Source organism: Dipodomys spectabilis, unplaced genomic scaffold (genome assembly GCF_019054845.1).
Source record: "Dipodomys spectabilis isolate Male_0828 unplaced genomic scaffold, ASM1905484v1 ptg000092l, whole genome shotgun sequence".
Taxonomy (NCBI): domain Eukaryota; kingdom Metazoa; phylum Chordata; class Mammalia; order Rodentia; family Heteromyidae; genus Dipodomys; species Dipodomys spectabilis.
In genome coordinates, this window is record NW_024870769.1 from 1,592,842 (window position 1) to 1,611,104 (window position 18,263).

The 18,263-nt window shown below is 39.6% G+C and overlaps 1 protein-coding gene across 1 annotated transcript in view; it reads right to left on the reverse strand.

Moving 5' to 3' along the window:
* Window positions 1-9,516: 9,516 nt before the first annotated feature.
* Fam126a (family with sequence similarity 126 member A) overlaps window positions 9,517-18,263 on the reverse strand; it is a 99,720-nt gene continuing 90,973 nt past the window's right edge. The window contains exon 11 of the mRNA XM_042684912.1: window positions 9,517-9,644. Within this exon, the coding sequence (XP_042540846.1) occupies window positions 9,523-9,644 (122 nt within the window). The 3' untranslated portion in view covers window positions 9,517-9,522. The remainder of the gene's footprint in view (window positions 9,645-18,263) is intronic.

The window sequence follows — 18,263 nt, forward strand, 5'->3', positions numbered from 1 at the left end:
TCTCCCATCATTCCTACATGCTATGAAAAAAAACCACTTCAAACAATGAAAAATATTTTCAGACTCCTATGCTGTGGTCATAAATAGGGAAAAGTTAATGTGCCTCACTGACATTATTCTGATTGGATTCCTCTACAACATTTCTGTTGTGCTTACTTCAACTGCAGAAAGCCAACTGTGCAATCCATTTGGGGTGATTTATTGCACACTAATAAAGTCACAGCAATTATCCTAGACAGACAAAGTCCATTAGTAATGCTCAAAAACAATTATTTGGTAGAAACACTTGGCCAGCTATACAGTCAGAGACTCAATAGACGAAATGCGTGCGCGCACACACACACATATGCACAGACACGCACATGTACACATACATACACACATAAACAGTTTAAAGGTCTGTTTGAACTAAATTATCTGTGTTGCCCTTCAACCCAAGAACAATGGCGGAAGTAATCTTTCCTTCTTCAATGTATTATGTTTCCAACTTGATTTTTTTTCAACAAGGCAAACTCTCTAAGTTTGGCAACTTATAACGAATACAAGTTAGAAATACATCTTGCATTTTCACTCACATTTTCCTTTTCACCAAAAGAGTAAAGGGTTGTTTCTGCTAATATTTCTTTTACTTGCCCCAAACGTTTCTGGTTTACTTACTGAGCATGGACTGCAGGCCCGTCTGGATCTCTCCCTGGACTCCCAGAGGCTGAATAGAAAGAGGGGTTACAAAGCGGCCTAGCGCTGGGCTCTGAACTACACCCGGGTCTTGCTACCGTGCACCGCTTTGTGTGGAAAGTGCTGGAGGTGCAAATGTGTCCTGGGGGTTGTCGAAAGAGAGGCCAGCAGTTTCTGCCACCCGTGACCGCCCAGCACAATGTGCTCTGGCAGGGGCCCTTCTGGACGGGTAGGTCACTGCAACTCAGGGATACGGAGTTGTAGCCGGTCCTGGGGGCCTGGACAAGATGTGTTCAAAAATGTCCTGCTCAATAAAAACCGGGATACATGAAAGAACATCTATTAGGATGCTTTATCCTTTAAAATATGCCAGAAATCACTTTGAGGCAAATAAGAGCTTACTCTCTGCTGAGTTAAAGCAATGTGTCTCAGACATGCTCACACTATCCTAGCTGAGCTCAGACTCTCCAGGCATTTCCAGAACAAAGCTGCTCAGTGCTTCTGTTTCTCCCAAAACTTTGGGAGAAGCAGTAGACTGTCAGGTGTAGAGCCTCATCCCCAGGCCAACCCCACTGGCTTCAACACCCAGGAATTCCACTCATGTTTCCAGTCACACATAAACTTTGAGCTGTTCTTCCTTGTAAGAGCAGCAGTCAGTACCAGCCTAATCAAAAGAATGCCTTTTTCTAAATGGGGATTTCAGGATCCCATGTTTGTATGGCATGTGTACAGTCTTTGGCTCACAGTATAATAGGTACTATTTAGTAGCAGCTGTGGCCCAACAAAAATCATCTTTCTAGCTGTGGGTGCCAGTGGCTCACACCTATAATCCCAACTACTCAGGAGGCTGAGATCTAAGGATCATGGTTCAAAGCCAACCCAAGCAGAAAAGTCCATGAGACTCTTAGCTCCATTTAACCAGCAAAAAGCTAGACATGGAGGTGAGGCTCAAATGGTAGGGTGCCAGTCTTGAGTGAAAGAGCCAAGGGAGAGTGCCCTGGGCCTGAGTTCAAGCCCCGGGATGCACATACACACACAAAATAATCTTTCTACCCCAAGCATTCAGTGTTGATTAAAGGATACTGGAGGCTCAGCACAGTGACCTGGGATATTTCTTTCAGACAGGCTCATTGTCCTGGCACTGCCTGGGAGTGGGAAGTGCAGGAATCTTGTTCGCAGTTAATGGCAGTTAGTTGAAAAAAAAATCAAAGTTAACAGGCTTTCAGTTCTTAAGTGTTCTACTGAAGAAATCCAAAAGGATTTAATTAGGCATTCAATTTGATACATTCTAGATACATTATTTAAATTTTGCTGCAAATGCCTCAGCTTAAAATACATGGCTTTGTTTTGCAGAAATGGGTAGCCTACATTTGTCAAAACTCACCCATTTGGAAGTGCTGTAGTCCTGGAAACTGGGGAACTGGGTGGAGCTGACAGCACCTCCACGCTGGTGGTGCCTCACATTCACTAAGTCACCATCCCACCTCAGGTCACAGCCACAGGATGGGCACAAAGCAGGCTCTTGAGGAAAGGACACCCATTTCTGCCTTTACAAGGGTGAAATAGGACATGGAGAAGAAACAAAACATGACCCAACTTTACCTTTGGTGCATACATGTGTTACCCCCATGGAAGGAAAAAGAATGAACTGGAGATGTCTTTCCTAAAGATACAAAGTGTATGGAGTTATTAGTGCAACTCTGAAAATACAGGAGATTTCTCTAGGCAGGTAGGATTCAGCAGGAGCCAAAAGACAATTTAACACTAGGCAAGAACATGGGTGTATGGGCAACAGGAGAATTGGAAAGAATCTCATCAAATCTCATCTCATCATATTGCTGCATATGCAACAATAGTCCCATAAGAAAATAGCAGAGCATGGGCTGGGAAGGTGGCTCAGTGGTAGAACACTTGCCTTGCATGCCTGAGGCCCTGGGTTCGATTCCTCAGCACCACATAAGCAAAAAGAAAAAAGCTGGAAGTGGCGCTGTGGCTCAAGTGGTAGAGCACTAGCCTTGAGCTGAAGAGCTGAGGGACAGCGCCCAGGCCCAGAGTTCAGGCTCCATGACCGGACCCAAAAAAACAGAAAATAGCAGAGCTGAAAAAATGTGTATTGCCTGGTAGTATCATAGCCATAGTTTATGTAAATAAACATAATTTATGTAAAAACTCTCTATAGTACACATGTACATATAAAAATATTTCATCAAGCCAGGCCTGGTGGCTCAGGCAAAGACTGGAAGGATGGTAGTTGGAAGCTAGCTGAGGAAAAAAATATTCATCACCCCATCCCAATCAATAAAAAGCTGGATGTAGTGGTGCGTACTTGTCACTCCAGCTACACGGGATGCATAAATAGGATGATCATGTACCAGGTTGACCCAATCCTAAAAATTAGACCCAATAGCTACAAAATAATCAAAACTACCCAGGCACCAGTGGCTCATGCCAGTTATTGTAGTTACTTGGAAGGTTGAGATCTATTTCCAGGTCAGCCTGAGCAGAAAAAGATGCTAGACTCCATCTCCAAAATAACCAGCAAAAAGCAAGGCTGGAAGTATGTCTCAAGTGGTAGAACACCAACCTAACAAACAGGAACCTTTGAGTTTAAACCACAGTACTAGGAAGGAAAAAGGAAAGAAAAACAAAAGCTAAAAGGCCTGGGAATGAGGCTCAGGTGGAGATCACCTGCCTAGCAAGGGCAAGATCCTGCATTTAAACCTGCTACCACCAAAAGAAAAAGCAAACGACCCCCATGAAGTGGAGCGTTTAATTCTACTAAAGCTATACAGCCTATATATGATAGTTACATCAAGTTATAAATATATATGCATATAAATATATATGGAGACAGATTTCTCAAGAATAAAAGGACTATTAGACTGTTACAGATGGTAGCCAGGAAATAGCTGAGTCCTAGGACAAGTTCCACAACTACCAACAGCAGGGTGAGCTAGCAGTTGCAAAAACATTGGAGGACCTAGAGCCTACAGAAATTTTATAGTGAAAATTTGGGAAAGGAAAATACAAAGTTTAGGGGAGAGATAAGACAAGGGGTATGGAGGAAGACAGTCCCTAAGAGGAAGTGTTGGTTCCTTCTAGGCTGTGCAGAATGTTTTTTTTCGTAAGTTTGTCTTGGTGGGTCTGGTGAGTTAGTAGCTGCTGTTCTAGGCCAGGTTTCAACTTCCATCCCCGTGTATGGAGCAGTCTTTGTTGTCTTCCCCCTACCCAGCTACTAACTGATTCACTTTCATCATGTCTCCTCCTTTGTGTCCTCCAGCACTTGTAATGACACTTAGGGTATCTCAGAGATATTCCCTTATTTGTGGGTACATTATAGAGACATATATCTAAATAAATATACATAGATTATGTATACATACATATGTATGTATACATGTATACATATGCATATATAATCTATGTATATTTATATATACATATATATACACACATGCATATATATATATATTTATACACCTGCTGGAACAAAGATTACTATGATCTATCTCAGAGATATGTTGGTGATGAATACAGAATAGCAAAAATAAAAATTAAAAAAATCCCAAAGTTTGGTCAGAGATGGCTAGGGAAGAGGGAGGTAGGGAGAAGTGTTATTTGGCCTAACTTGACTAGCTTTTTGAAAAGGACCCATCTCTACATAGACTATAAAAATAATTTCCAAATTTATGCTTTTCATACTTCCAAGTAAAGTAAATTTATGCATCTCCTATTTCTAAACTAAATTGAAAAGAAGAGAAAAGAGACTATTCACTGATCCCAGTCAGGAAATGTATTTCTTAGATTTTTGTTAGTTTGTTTTGTCAGGACCAAGGCTTGAACTCAGGACCTCACACTTACCCTTAGCTTTCTTGCTCAGCTGACTCTCTCCACATTGCCAGCCCAGAATTTTGCTGGTTAAATGGAGATGAAATCTCATAAACATTTCTCTCAGGGCTGACTTTGAACTACTAATTTTCCAAATCTCAATCTCCTAAGTAGCTGGGATTACAGGCACAGGCCACTGTGTTTCTTGTGTTTTTATTTATTATTTTTTGTTTTGTTCTGTTGATGTGTTTTCATTGGCTTGGTTTGTTGAGACGGACTCTCACTATGTCATTTTAATTGGTCTCAAACTCACTATCCTGCTGCTATCTCCCAAGTATCGGATTATAAGCATGAACCACCAAGTTCATGTTGTAGAGAAAATAAACTGGCAGCTGACTGTAGATGCTGGGAGGTGGTGTTTTATTCTCCAGAGGAGAATCTTCTTTCCTCTCCATATTTCCTGATAGAATTAAGCACTCAACTTCATAACCCGGAGGTGACAGAAGCCTTAAGTAAAAAGGCTCATAGCAGCTCAAGGAGAAGCCACGGGGAAGTACATTACAGGGATTCTCAAAATCCTGCATTTTCTGACTCAGACTGCATCCTATTTTCCAATATGAACCTCTTCTGGGGACATTGCTGGATGGTGTTTCTCCAGGAAGTGTTTGCTTGTGAGTCCAAGTGAAGACCCTGGAATCAAACTACCTGGGTCACATCCTGGCTCCTCCATCCACTGGCCATGAGGTCACAGCTTCACCAGTTTTGCTTAAACCTCAGTTTCTGTCTCTGAAATGGGGATGGATAGATAATAACAATACTTACATTAAGTGTGATGGAGATTGGATAGGAGAAAGAATGTGGGACCTTCCCCAAGTAGGGGACAGCACTGGAGTGCTCAGAGAGCTTGGTGCTGGGTATTCCATAGCAGCAGTATTTATATAATTCAATTATCAGTATTACTAGTATATTTAAGTTATTAAATAACAATCTATGTGGAAAACGGGGCAATAAATACTTTTGGGGAAGCCAGGCGCTAGTGGCTCACACCTGTAATCCTAGCTATTCAAGAGGCTGAGATCTAAGGTTCGAGGTTCAAAGCCAGCCTGGGCAGGAAAGGCTGTGAGACTCTTATCTCCAAAAAACCACCAGAAAACCAGAAGTGGTGCTGTAGCTCAAATGGTAGAGTACTTGCCTTGAGCTGAAGAGCTGAGGAACAGCTCCCAGGCCCAGAGTTCAAATCCCACGACACCCTCCCCCCAACACACCCACACATACTCACACAAACTTTTGGGGAAGAGAGGTCAAAACACACCCTCTCTCCTTTCCCTGTATGCCATACCATGACCCCTAGACATCCCCCTGGGATTAGGAGAGCAGTGTGAGTCCCCGAGAGTATGGTCCACTGGGATAGGAATGTGGCCAGTGGAGTGGTATGGAACCCAACAATAAATAGAATTTGACCCTTTGGAATTAATGCTTAGGCAATGAATGCACAGATTCTCCTCCCATTTTTAAAAATAATACTGATAAGGACAAATGCTTTGCCTACCATCTTCAATCCTAGAGCCTTGCACTGATTTTAAGAATCCAAGCTGGGTGCCGGTGGCTCACACCTGTAATCCTAGCTACTCAGGCGGCTGAGATCTGCGGATCGCGGTTCAAAGCCAGCCTGGGCTGGAAAGTCCATGAGACTCTTATCTCTAATAAACCACTAGAAAACCAGAAGTGGTGCTGTGGCTCAGGTGGTAGAGCGCTCGCCTTGAGCTGAAGAGCACAAGGACAGTGCCCAAGCCCAGAGTTCAAGCCCCACGACCCAAAAAAAAAATCCATCCTTCTGTGCCATACACACTATTTACTCTACGTGTGTGTGTGTGAGTGTGTGTACGTGTGCACACCTTTTCTGGGACTTGATCTCAGGCCCTGGGTGCTGTTCTTTAGCTTTTGTGCTCAAGGTTGTACCCTACCACTTGAGTCACAGCTCTACTTCTGGCTTTCTTATGTTGGTTAGAGATTAAGAGTCTCATGGACTTTTCTGCCTATGCTAGCTTTGAACAGTGATCCTCAGATATCAGCTTCCTCAGTAGCTAGGATTACAGATGTGAGCCACTGGCATCCAGCCACTATTCACTTTGATTCTTGTAAATCAGCTTCTACTCTACTTTGTAATTACTTTCTTCATTGAATAGTACCTAAAGATGTGTTCATGTTACTAACTATAATAGTTCTACTTCATTCATGCTCTAGTTTGTGTCTATTTCTAATAATCAAAATGAACGGATTCCACAGGACTGGTGAGCATCCATCTTTTGCCTCCTTATATCATCCTGGAAGCCATTCATTTTAGGAGAAACATGCCTTAGGTACAGATCGTTGTTGTCTGGCTAATCCTAAATAGAAGTTAAGACTTTGGTTTAATACGTAAACTGCTCTGAACTTCAACTTGCTTGTGTGAGATATTTGGACCATGTAGTTTCTAAATTTCACTATTTTCGGCTATGTTTAGTGTTTTGGATTTTGAGACACAAAGGCTACCTCTTCTTAATGTCTCAATGAGGAAGATTGTGTGAGTGATGATATCTAAGGAGGTTCTGCTACAAGTAGGAATACGCAGTCCACAGTGTTGGCTCTGTGCAGGTTAGGCTCATTTAATTTTCCTTTTTTTGTTTTTGCTGATTCTAGGATCTGAAGTCAAGGTTTCATTCTTACTTGGCTTGCTTGCCTGGTTGGTACTCTACTACTTGAACCACACCTCCTATTATCTGTCTGTTTTTGTGCCAGTACCAGGACTTGAACTCAGTGCCTGGGCCTTGTCCCTTAGCTTTTCGATGAAGATTGGCCCTCTACCACTTGAGCCACAGATCCATATTCAGATTTTTGCTAGTCTTTTTGCTGGTTAATTGGAGAATCTTATAAACTTCTCTGCCAAATCTCACTTTGAACCTTAATTCTCAGATCTTAGACTCTTGGGTAGGTAGAATTGTAAGCATGAGCCACTGATATCCAGCTGGGTTGAAGTTTTTAAGTAGCACGTTTTTTTTTTTTCTGGAGTCCCTCAGATGTTCTCATATTGCTCTGCTAATAATTAATTTGCCTAATTTTTCTTTTTATCCTCAAAACTTTACTGTTGTAATCAGGGAAGATATACCTATGATTCAGCAACATAGAAGTGACTAAAGTTATAAAATTGATGTAAACTGAAAATGAGTTAATTAAACCTAGATTACATGGATACTTTGGAAAACATACTCTTAAGTCATTGTATCTGTGTTAGGCTGAAGTCCTCAAAACTCTTTCTATACAGACATGCACTCCTTTTCCAACAAATAATTATATTTATATTAACTTGATATCCCAGATAACTGTGGCATAATCTTAATTTTTTCCTTTAAGTGAAAAATATTTGAATTCTTGAAAATGAATTTCATTTAAATTGAGTTAAAATACATGTGTATGTCATGTGTCTACACATGTGTGTATTTAATTAAGAAATTTCTTCAGAATAACCATTTGTTTTTCACTGTGACTAAGGCCAAGGAATGGTGGAAAGATGAATAAGTGAAGTTGGAGAAATACTGTAACTTTCTTTTTTCCTGATTCTTATTCATTTGCAATCAGGCTCTTTCAAATTAATCTACTTGAGCTACTTGTATAAAATGCTATCCTGTAAAAATATTTCCATCTGGATATAGTGGCTCACATTTGTAACCCTAGCTACTCAGGAGGCAGAGATTGGATGAATCACAGTTTGAAACCAGCCCAAGCAAAAACTTCCCAAGTTTCCATCTCAACAGAAAAGACTGGGTGTGATGCCACAGGCCCATTTGTCTCACTGACACTGGAAATGTAAATAGGAGGATTTCAGTCCAGGCCTGCACGGGGAAAAAATCGAGACCCTTCATCAAAAATAAACATCTGGGTGCTGGTTACTTACACCTGTAATAATAGCTACTCAGAAGCTGAGCTCTGAGGATCACTGTTTGAAACCAGCCCCAGGGAGGGAAAGTCCATTAGACTCTTATCTCCAATAAACTACTCAGAAAAAGCCAGAAGTAGACAGTACCCAGACCCTGAGTTCAATCTCCAGGACCACCCCACACCCAAAAAAAAATCAAACATAAAAGAGGCTGTGGCTGTGGTTCTAGTGATAGAGCACCTCCTTAGCAAGATCAAGGCCTTTAATTCAAACCCTAGTACTAAAAATAAATAAAGAAGTCTCTATACATATTAACAAAAATTACAGAGTTGTAAGAAGAAATCAATTAAGCTTGGGGAAGGACTCCATATGTACTGAAAAGCCACTGGGTCATCCCTCTGTGAATCCAGACAAATTGCAGTGGCCCATGGACCACCTCATATTAAAAAGCCCCTCTATGCCTTTGTCTCTGCCTGTAAGATGCCCTCCCTCCCAACCCCAAACTGAGGCTTGAAATCAGGGCTTCAGACTCTCACTTAGCTTTTTAACTCAAAGCTGATGCTCTGCGACTTGAGCCACATCTTCATTTCCGGCTTTTCATTGGTTAATTGAAGATTAGAGTTTCACAGACTTTGTCCAACAGTAATCCTCATATCTAAGCCTCATCAATAGCTAGGATTACAGCTGTGAGCCACTGGCACCCAGCTTAATTTTTGTCTTAATTCATATATGTCGATCGTAAATTATTTTCTTCACATAGACCTTATCTCCCTCTAACAAACAATAAGCAAAACAACCTTGGAAAGTCCTATTGAATGTTACATCCATTGCTTCCTAGCTACTCGTCAGAGTTTAATTTTCTTCCCTGTGAATGGATCTCTTACATCACTGCTACCTTTCTAACTAATAGCATGAAGCAACTGTCTTAGGGCAAAGGTAACAGCCAACAGCAGCAAGCCGGGGAAGCAGTTTTATTGTAAGGATTTTTCTTCTGTGATCCAGAGTGTGGGATCCACTACATGAGCTATGTGGATTACATTCATCCAAGATAGAAAGATTTCAAGTTCTTTTAAATTTACATTTTCAGAGGCTGTCTTCTTGAATGTCTACATTTTAAAAACCATCTTCTGAAAATTAAGATCGTATTTAAATCGGCCTTGCAAATTCCAGCAAGAAACTGTGTCCACATCACTGAAGGCTCTGTTCTGTCGATTTCCCTTGCTTCCCCCTAGCCAAAAAGAGAATGCATCGAAAAAATATTGAACATTAATATAAAATAATTTTCAAAGTGTTCAACATATAGTGTCCTAGGCTCTTTGAGAGAGAGTTATGGTCCAAAGGAAAAAGAGACAAACAGTTACAATTCTAAGAACTAGACAAGGAGAAAGTAAAACACGGAATATGGATCTAAAGCTAAAAGCTGGGCCCTGGTGGCTCATACCAGTAAGCCTAGCTACTCAGGAGGCTGAGATCAGAGGATCACAGTCCAGAGCTAGACCAGGTAGGAAAGACTTGAGACTCATCTCCAATTAGCCACCAAAAAGCCAGAAGTAAAGCTGTGGTAGAAGACTGCCTTCAGTGAAAAAGCTAAGGGATAGAGCCTAAACAGGCACAAAATCATCATCATCATCATCACCACCACCATCACCTAAAGTTAGAACAAGATTTGTGTGTGTATGTGTGCTGGTCCTGGGGCTTGAACTCAGGACGTTGTCCCTGAACATTTGTGTTGAAGGTTGGCAATGGACCATTTAAGCCACAGCTCCACTCCACTCCTGGCTTTTTGCTTTGGTGGTTAATTGGAGATAAGAATATTATGGACTTTTCTTCTGAGGCTGGCTTTGAACTATGATCCTCAGATCTCAGCCTCCTTAGTAGCTAGGATTATAGGCGTGAGCCATCTGTGCCCAGCTAACAAGACATATTTTAAAGGGCAGTCTGCAAGGCTTTTGGTTATTTCTAAACTAACCTTGAGTTAACTTGTTCATAATGACTATCAGAGCTGTTTTGAGAGAACAGGGCATACTTACATGAAGTTTAATTTTTTTTATATGACACTAGGCCATGAGGCTAAAGCACAGAGCTATATAGTACAGGAAGAGAGGAGGACTTTGGATCTAATTTACTACAGAGGAACTGAAGTCCTATACCTTGGTTTCATCTCTTACACAGTTCTCTTTGGTTAGTGCATGGATTTAAAAAATAAGAATAAAAGAAGAGGTTCTTCTGAGCATTGCCTGGCAGAGACAAAAGGCCTAGAAGACAGAAGCTTCCTAGCTGGTTGTCAGAATTTCATTTCCTGCCCTTTGGATCTCTTGTAAGCCATGCTATTTTTCTAACCAATATTCCATAGAAACTGGAATAGGTCAAAGCAGCAGCCAATAGCAGGAAGCCTGGGGGAGACACAGAGGCCTGGATCCTAGATTTCCTGCCATTTTTTTCTCTTTCCAAACAGGAGTCTTCTCTACTGGACCCCAGCCGATTTCAGTATAAATCTACTCCTTACTAGTTCTGAATACTGGTAAATGGCTTCATTTTCGAAGTCACATGTATTCAAGATGTACTCTTGAGCCGCTGTGTGCTACATTGTTTTGTAAAGGGTGGGGATCCAGGGGTGACTTAGACAAACCCTTGTTTAATACACTCAGGTCATTCTGGAAGGAGAAGGAATGTGCAGCAGGATAAAGTGGCATGGCATCTGCCAGCAGGTAGCACCACGTGTAAAGGATAGTAGGGGAAAGAAAAGAGGCTGAAGAGGGGAGAGGGTTTTTTTGTGTTTTATTTTGGAATAGGACAGCACTCACTGAGTGATAAAGTTAGATCAGAGACTATCTGAGGTAAGAGGAGAGTCTGGGAAGTGGCACAGCCATCACAGACTCTGAGGTAGGAATAAGCCTGGCCTGTACTGAGAAGGGCAAAGGAGCTGGTGTGTCTGGATTGACCAATGTGGGCAGAAGGAGATGAAGTCAAGCTGGCCCATAGGGCCAGGGTGTAGCTTTCCTGTGGGTCACTGTGGGATGAGTTTGTTCAGTGCCAGGAAGCAACTAGATGAGCAGGGGAGTGATGTAATCTGATTTTATTTATTTATGTATTTATTTCTATTTCTTTATTTAAAGGCTTAGGTTGAGTTTGTGGAAAGTGGACTACATAAGGAAAAACATTGCAATCAAAAGATCCTTTGTGATCTTCTGTCTTGTAGTAATGGGGGGTGGCAGCCAGGGTGACAGTAGCTCACTAATGAATGAGGATAATAGTAGCAACAGCCTGGCACTGTTAGGATAATTAAATGAAATATACATATAAGAGGCTTTCCACCATCATAAGAGGCTTGGGTCATCCTCATGCTTGGTATTTTGTGATGGTTCTTCTACCAAACTGTAGCTAACCTTTCTAAGCTTTGATACTTTTATTGTTCAAGGGATCCCAAATATTCCTCAATCCTCTCCAAACATTTTCTTAAAGTTCCTAGAGCAGCCGTACATACATAAAGGTTTCTGTGCTTGCTCACAAATGTTCAAATTGCTTTGTTAAGGTTCTTTATTCCTATAGTTGTAAATCCTACTGTTAACAGCTGAAGAAGCAATATGGTAGAGAGTAGTGATCAAGCATTGCCTCCAGGGGACAGAGGGTAATATGTGGCCTTTTTAGTAAGTCACAATGACAGGGGAAGGGCAGGGATAGTATTTAGTGTGTGTGAGATCTGGGGCAGGGGGGCTAAATATGTAGGGACAACTCTGTACAATTAATTTTCCTACCCAAACCTCCCATGCTCTTGCTCTGAAAAGCAACACCACTGAGGTAGTAGTGCATTCTTTGCGCTGGTTGTACAAGGCCCAGCCTCAGGGCACTGGTGCATTTGGGGAAAACAGCATGGAGTTGAGGATCAAGAAACACTCCTAACCCTAACAAGCAGAATACCTAAAAACAGAGTTATTTCACTCATTTTTGTGAAGTTGTAGCATCCTATCCATTAAATAGGAACATTTTCCCTCAGTATCTACTGGGAGGGCTAAGGGAATTCAATGAGAGGATATGTTTGTGTATTTATTAAATTTTAAATTGTCCTAAGACTAAACAACCCATCTCTCTGCATATACAAGATGCTAATGAGATAGAAAATAGTCTGTGCCCTAGACATTCTAATTAAATCATCACTAATAAAGAGTTATAAGCTCTTATTAGAGAAGAAAGTAGGAAATATGCTTTCAACATTGTAGGCCTGGTTTTCACAAACCAAATATGTTTAATTAGACTTTGCAAATACCAATTCCTTTTCCCCCAGCGAAGGATAGTTTCCCAAGCATATTTTTATTTACTAAAACATACTAAGTCAAAGATACTTAAAACTACTTAGCCATTTTTGTTTCTTTGAGGGAACTCACTGACACGGACCCCCTCCACCCAGATGCTAGGCAAGTGCTCTACCAATTAACTTGAGCCATGCCCCAACCCTTACTAGGATTTTAAAACCAAAATTACAAGTCACATTGTTCGTAGCACCCACCTTCTTATAAAAATGATAAAGGGAACAACTGGGTGAGCCAAATTCATCTTTTTATCTGTCTTGCATTTGTTTTGTTTTTAAAAACTGTGATTGTCTCCTTAATGGCAAAATTATCTCATTGAGAGAAATTCTATTCTTCTAGAGGAAAATTGAATGTATTCTTCACACATTTCATTTGGGGAATTAGAAAACAGTTACAATTTTTACAATTTAGTCAGTGGCCAATAGAAAAGAACTATTATCTACTGTAGGCCAGCTTAAAAACATTAAAAATTTATTCTAAATTTATTTACCTCAAATCCAAATAAATAACAAAATAAAAATAGGACACATAGGAGCAACAACTACTAAAAGCTAGACTTTGCACAACTCTTAGCAGAAAATAGTATTCCTTAGTTAATAAATTATTAAAGTGAAATAACAAAAAGAAAGACCTATGTGCTAAAGTTAGAAATTTGTCAAAGTATTTTAGGCAGACATGGGCTATTAATTACTCTACATTCATTTTCCTTCCCTGTTAACACATACCAATTCTTTCAGGTGACAGAGAGAGATCCTTCTATTTTACTTTATATGCATTACTTCTCTAATTCCAAAATAAGGAATTTTTTTTGCTCATTCTAGGGCTTGAGCTCAGAGTCTAGAAATTGTCCCTGAGTTTCTTTTGCTCAAGGCTGGCATAATACCAATTGAGCCACAGTGCCATTTCCAGTCTTTTCTGAGCAGTTTATTGGAGATAAGGGTTTCATAGACTTTTCTGCCCAGGTTGACTTCCTGAGTAGCTAGAATTACAGCCTGAGCTACTAGTCTCAGAATAAGAGTCTTCATTTATCTAATCTAGGCACCACCTATGAACAGTAATTGGACTAAAGGCAGTAATGAGGTGTAGACATCTACAAATTGGGTGTGTTTCCTACATAGCCTTCAATGCATTATATTAAAAAGGTAAGCTCTAGTTAGGACTATGAATTGTAATTCCTAGAGTAACTACTAAAGCAATAATATTAAAAGGTGTAGCTAAAAGTCAATACATAAATTAAAATGGAGTACTAAGAAAAAATTTAAAGTCCTAAGACTTTAGGAAGCTCTGCTGGACTGGAAGTATGGCTCAAGTGGTAGAGTGCTAGCTATGAACAAAGAAAACCAAACATCCAGTTATTCATACACAGTGAAACCAAAGGGTGACACTTTTAGGAGAGGAACACAAAGTCACAATGCCAATATGCACCTGGTCATATAAAATAATATTTATCAAAATGAGTTCCACAAAACGGAAACAAGAGATTTTTTTTCTTTATTGCTGTTTTTGCTTTCTTTTCTTTTTGTCTTGTTTGTTTATTTATATGTCTTTGTGAGAGCAAGGGGAGACACAGGAATGGAGGGACAGAGAGTGAACAAATGCAGTAGTAGTACTCACTAGACACTATGTGGAAAATGAACTATACAACTGTGTGGGGAGATGGGAGGGAAAAATGGGGAGAGAGCCAGAGAAGAGGTGACATTGTCCAAAAAATGTACACTTTACCTGACATATGTAACTGTGCAATCCCTTTGCACATCACCTTTATAACAACAATTAAGAAATTAAATTAGAAAATAGCTACGCAAAAAGCACAAGGCCTTGAGTTCAAGCCCTGCTGCCAGCATGTGCACGGGTGTGGGAGTGCACACACGCACACACACACACACATGCACCCATAGACACACACACAGAGGCATGCACACACACACAGGCATGCACACACACACAGGCCTACACACACAAAATGGAGGTTATCAATGATGAAATTATAACACAGTAAACTTAAAATAACCTATACAAATAATTGCATTAAATGGCAATGACTTAAACATACTATTTATTTATCTTTGGCAGTACTGGAATTTGAAGTAAGGTCTCATATTTGCTAGGCAAGAGCTTTTTTGCTTTAGTTTGTTTTGGGATAAGGTCTCACATTTCTTCCAGGACAGACTTCAGATCATGACCCTTCTATTTTGGTTCTACAAGTAGCTAACATTACAGTGTGCATGTCCAACTTGTTTGTTGAGATAAGGCCACATTAATTGTCTGCTCAGGCTGTCTAGAACCATGATTTTCCTATCTCCCATAAACATATCACTTCAAAGGTCAAGATAATCAGAGTGGATGGAAAAGAAAGATCTAATTATACCCATGTACATTAAATAAGCATAGCAAATAGTAAGGAATAAAAAAGATATATGAGTTCTTTCAAAAATAATTAAGCAACTAAAGGAAGTCATAAAGGTAAAACAAATAAACAAAACCCCAAAAATAACAGAAGTAAGGGACTTACTTCTCCTAATTAGAATAAATGTAAATGGTGAAGCACATTAATGTGAAGACCAAGACTGCCAGAACAGATGAAATAACATGATCTAGCTATATGTTATCCACAAGAAACTAATTTCAAATATAGATTGTAAGGGCATTGCTATGGACTTAATATTTGTATCTTGCCTAAATTCATAGGTTGAAAACCTATTCACTAAAGATATGATATTTAGGGAAAATCAGCATAAGGAGGCTAGAGGATATCAGAGTAGGCAATAAGAAAGAAACTAGTGTTGAAGGCATGACTTAGTTGGTAGAGTGCTAGCCAATGAGCTAGCACTCTATACCAAGTTTGAATCCCAGTCTTATACCTTAAAAAAGGCAAAAAAATAAAAAGACCAGAGGAAAAAAGGAGCATGTCATAGGGTTAAAGGCAGTAATCCATCAGAATAACATAATTATTAATATGTTTATGCCTAATAACAAGAGAATCTTAAAGTACATGAAGAAAAATAACAGAATTAAAGGAAGAAAGGTAACATTCAACTATAGAAATAAAAGATTTTAATACTTTTTTGATTGTACTGAAATTTGAACCTCAGGGCCTTATGCTTGCTACGAAGCACTTAACACTTAAGCCATGCCCCAAGCCCTTTTTACCTTAGTTTACTGTTCAGGTAGGGTCTCTCTTTCTTTTTATCTGGGCCTTGCATCACACCATGATTCTTCCACCTTTGCCTTTTGAATAGCTGGGATTATCGTTATATGCTACCACCCCTGGCTTGAGGTAGGCTAAAATTTTCCAAACTAGCCTCATCTGCAATCCTCACATCTCCACTTGTTCAGTAGTTGGGATTACAGGTGTGAGCCCCATACCTGGCTCTATTGTAGTTTATTTCTTTTAGCAACTGATAGAGCAACTAAGTAAAAAGCATTAGGAAAGACAGATTATTTAAATAACACTACAAATTATCTTGATAATAATCCACACATATATTATCACATCCTATAACTGCAGAATAGGTATTCTCTACAGTGATAGCCTTGAACAAAACAATCTCAGAGACAGTGCTCACGCCCTGAGTTTAAGCCCCAGGAATGGCATGTGTGCGTGCACATGCATGCATTCACGCACATGTGTACACACACACAGAACAGGTATTCCCTACAACTGCACATTCACCAACATAGAACATATGACAACTCAGTAAAATATTAATAACTTTTAATGAATTGATGGCTCATAGAGTATTTATGATTCAAATAGAAATAAATTAGAAACAAGTAAAATAAGACATCTAGAAAACCTCAAGTATTTGAAAATTAAACATGTTTCTGAATAAGCCATGTGCTAAAAAGAAGCCAGAAGGAAATTTAAAAATCATTTCATACAAAATGGTAAAAAAAAAATCCATCATATAAAAATATATGGGACAGCTGGACACAGCTTATGCCTGTGATTCTAGATGCTCAGGTGGCTGAGATCTGAGGATCAAGGTTCAAGGCAAGTCTCTGAGGCTCTTATCTCCAATTAACCACTTGAGGCTTTAGTGGCAGAGCACTAGCTTTGAGCAAAAGAGCCTCAGAGAACACACATACACACACACACACACACACACACACACACACACACACATGCATGCGCACACACACGCACACAGAGGGAATGCAGGGTAAACAGTAAAATGTAAAAACATGTAGCTTTAAATGCTTCTACTAGAAAATATTTTTGAAGTGTTAAAAGTAAATAACAGTAAACTCAAAATAAGCAAAAGGTAATACAATTAAGCAAAAGTCAGCAAAATAGGAGACAAAAGGAAAACTCACCAATGCAAAGGCGCAGTCTTTGCAAACATCAACCACAAAGAATTATTGAAGCTAAAATTTAAATAATGCTGATAATGAGAAGTTCTGAATGCTAATAAGCAAGAACAGTTTTAGTGTTGGCAAGAGATAGACATCCAGACCAATAGAGCAGAACAGAGCAGAATACTATGTGTGTCTATATATATATATATATATATATATATATATAGTCAATTTTTAAGTGATAAAGCACTTAACATTCAATGGGAAAAGGAAAATATTTTGAGCTAATGGTGATGAATGACTAGATATCTATATAAGGGAAAAATGCACACTGATCCTTCACTCAAATCATGTACAAATTGAATCAACTTATGCAGCAAACAACTGTAGAACCTAAAGCTATAAACTTTGTAGAAGAAAGCATACAAGAAAATTTTGTGACCTTGGGCTACATATTGTTGGGTATACTTAGATATGAATGCTAAAATATATATATTCTAATAGAAGAAAAATTAACATATGCAGATAGACACTTTAATCTTTGTGAAAACGAAAACTGATCACATTTATTAAGTTAGATCAATCTCCAGCAAGAGAAGGGGTGACATTGTCCCAAAAGAAATGTACTCTTTACCTGACTTATTTAATTGTAACCCCTCTGTGCATCATCTTTATAATAACAATAAAAAATAAAAAAATCAATCTCAATCTCCAGCCCACCACTCTTATGAAAAATTTATAAGGATTAGTAAGCAAGAATAACATTGAGTGCCATTTTTGATGATGAGGATGATGATGATGATGATGATTGTGATCAGGGTAGAGAAGGAAGGGTGGGAGGGGGAAGAGATGGTGATGGATGTTGGTGTTGGTGGTGAAGATGGTGCAGGTGTTGAGGTGGTAATTGTGGCAGAGAGTGGTGGAGGTAATGGTGGTGCTGTTGAAGGACTAGTGAACTTGGTGGTAGGTGAGTGGAGGGATAGTAGTAGTAACAGTAGTATCTTCATCACCATCATGCAAGCACCTATCATGTTTGTTTTTTAAGAATGGCCTCAATACTCACATTAATAAATGTTTTGTCTCCACTGATAGCTTATCCAAGAAGATAAGAATTCTCAAACAGGAAAGCCGGGTGCTGGTGGCTCACGCCTGTAATCCTAGCTACTCAGGAGGCTGAGATCTGAGGATCGCGGTTCAAAGCCAGCCCGGGCAGGAGAGACCGTGAGACTCCTATCTCCAAT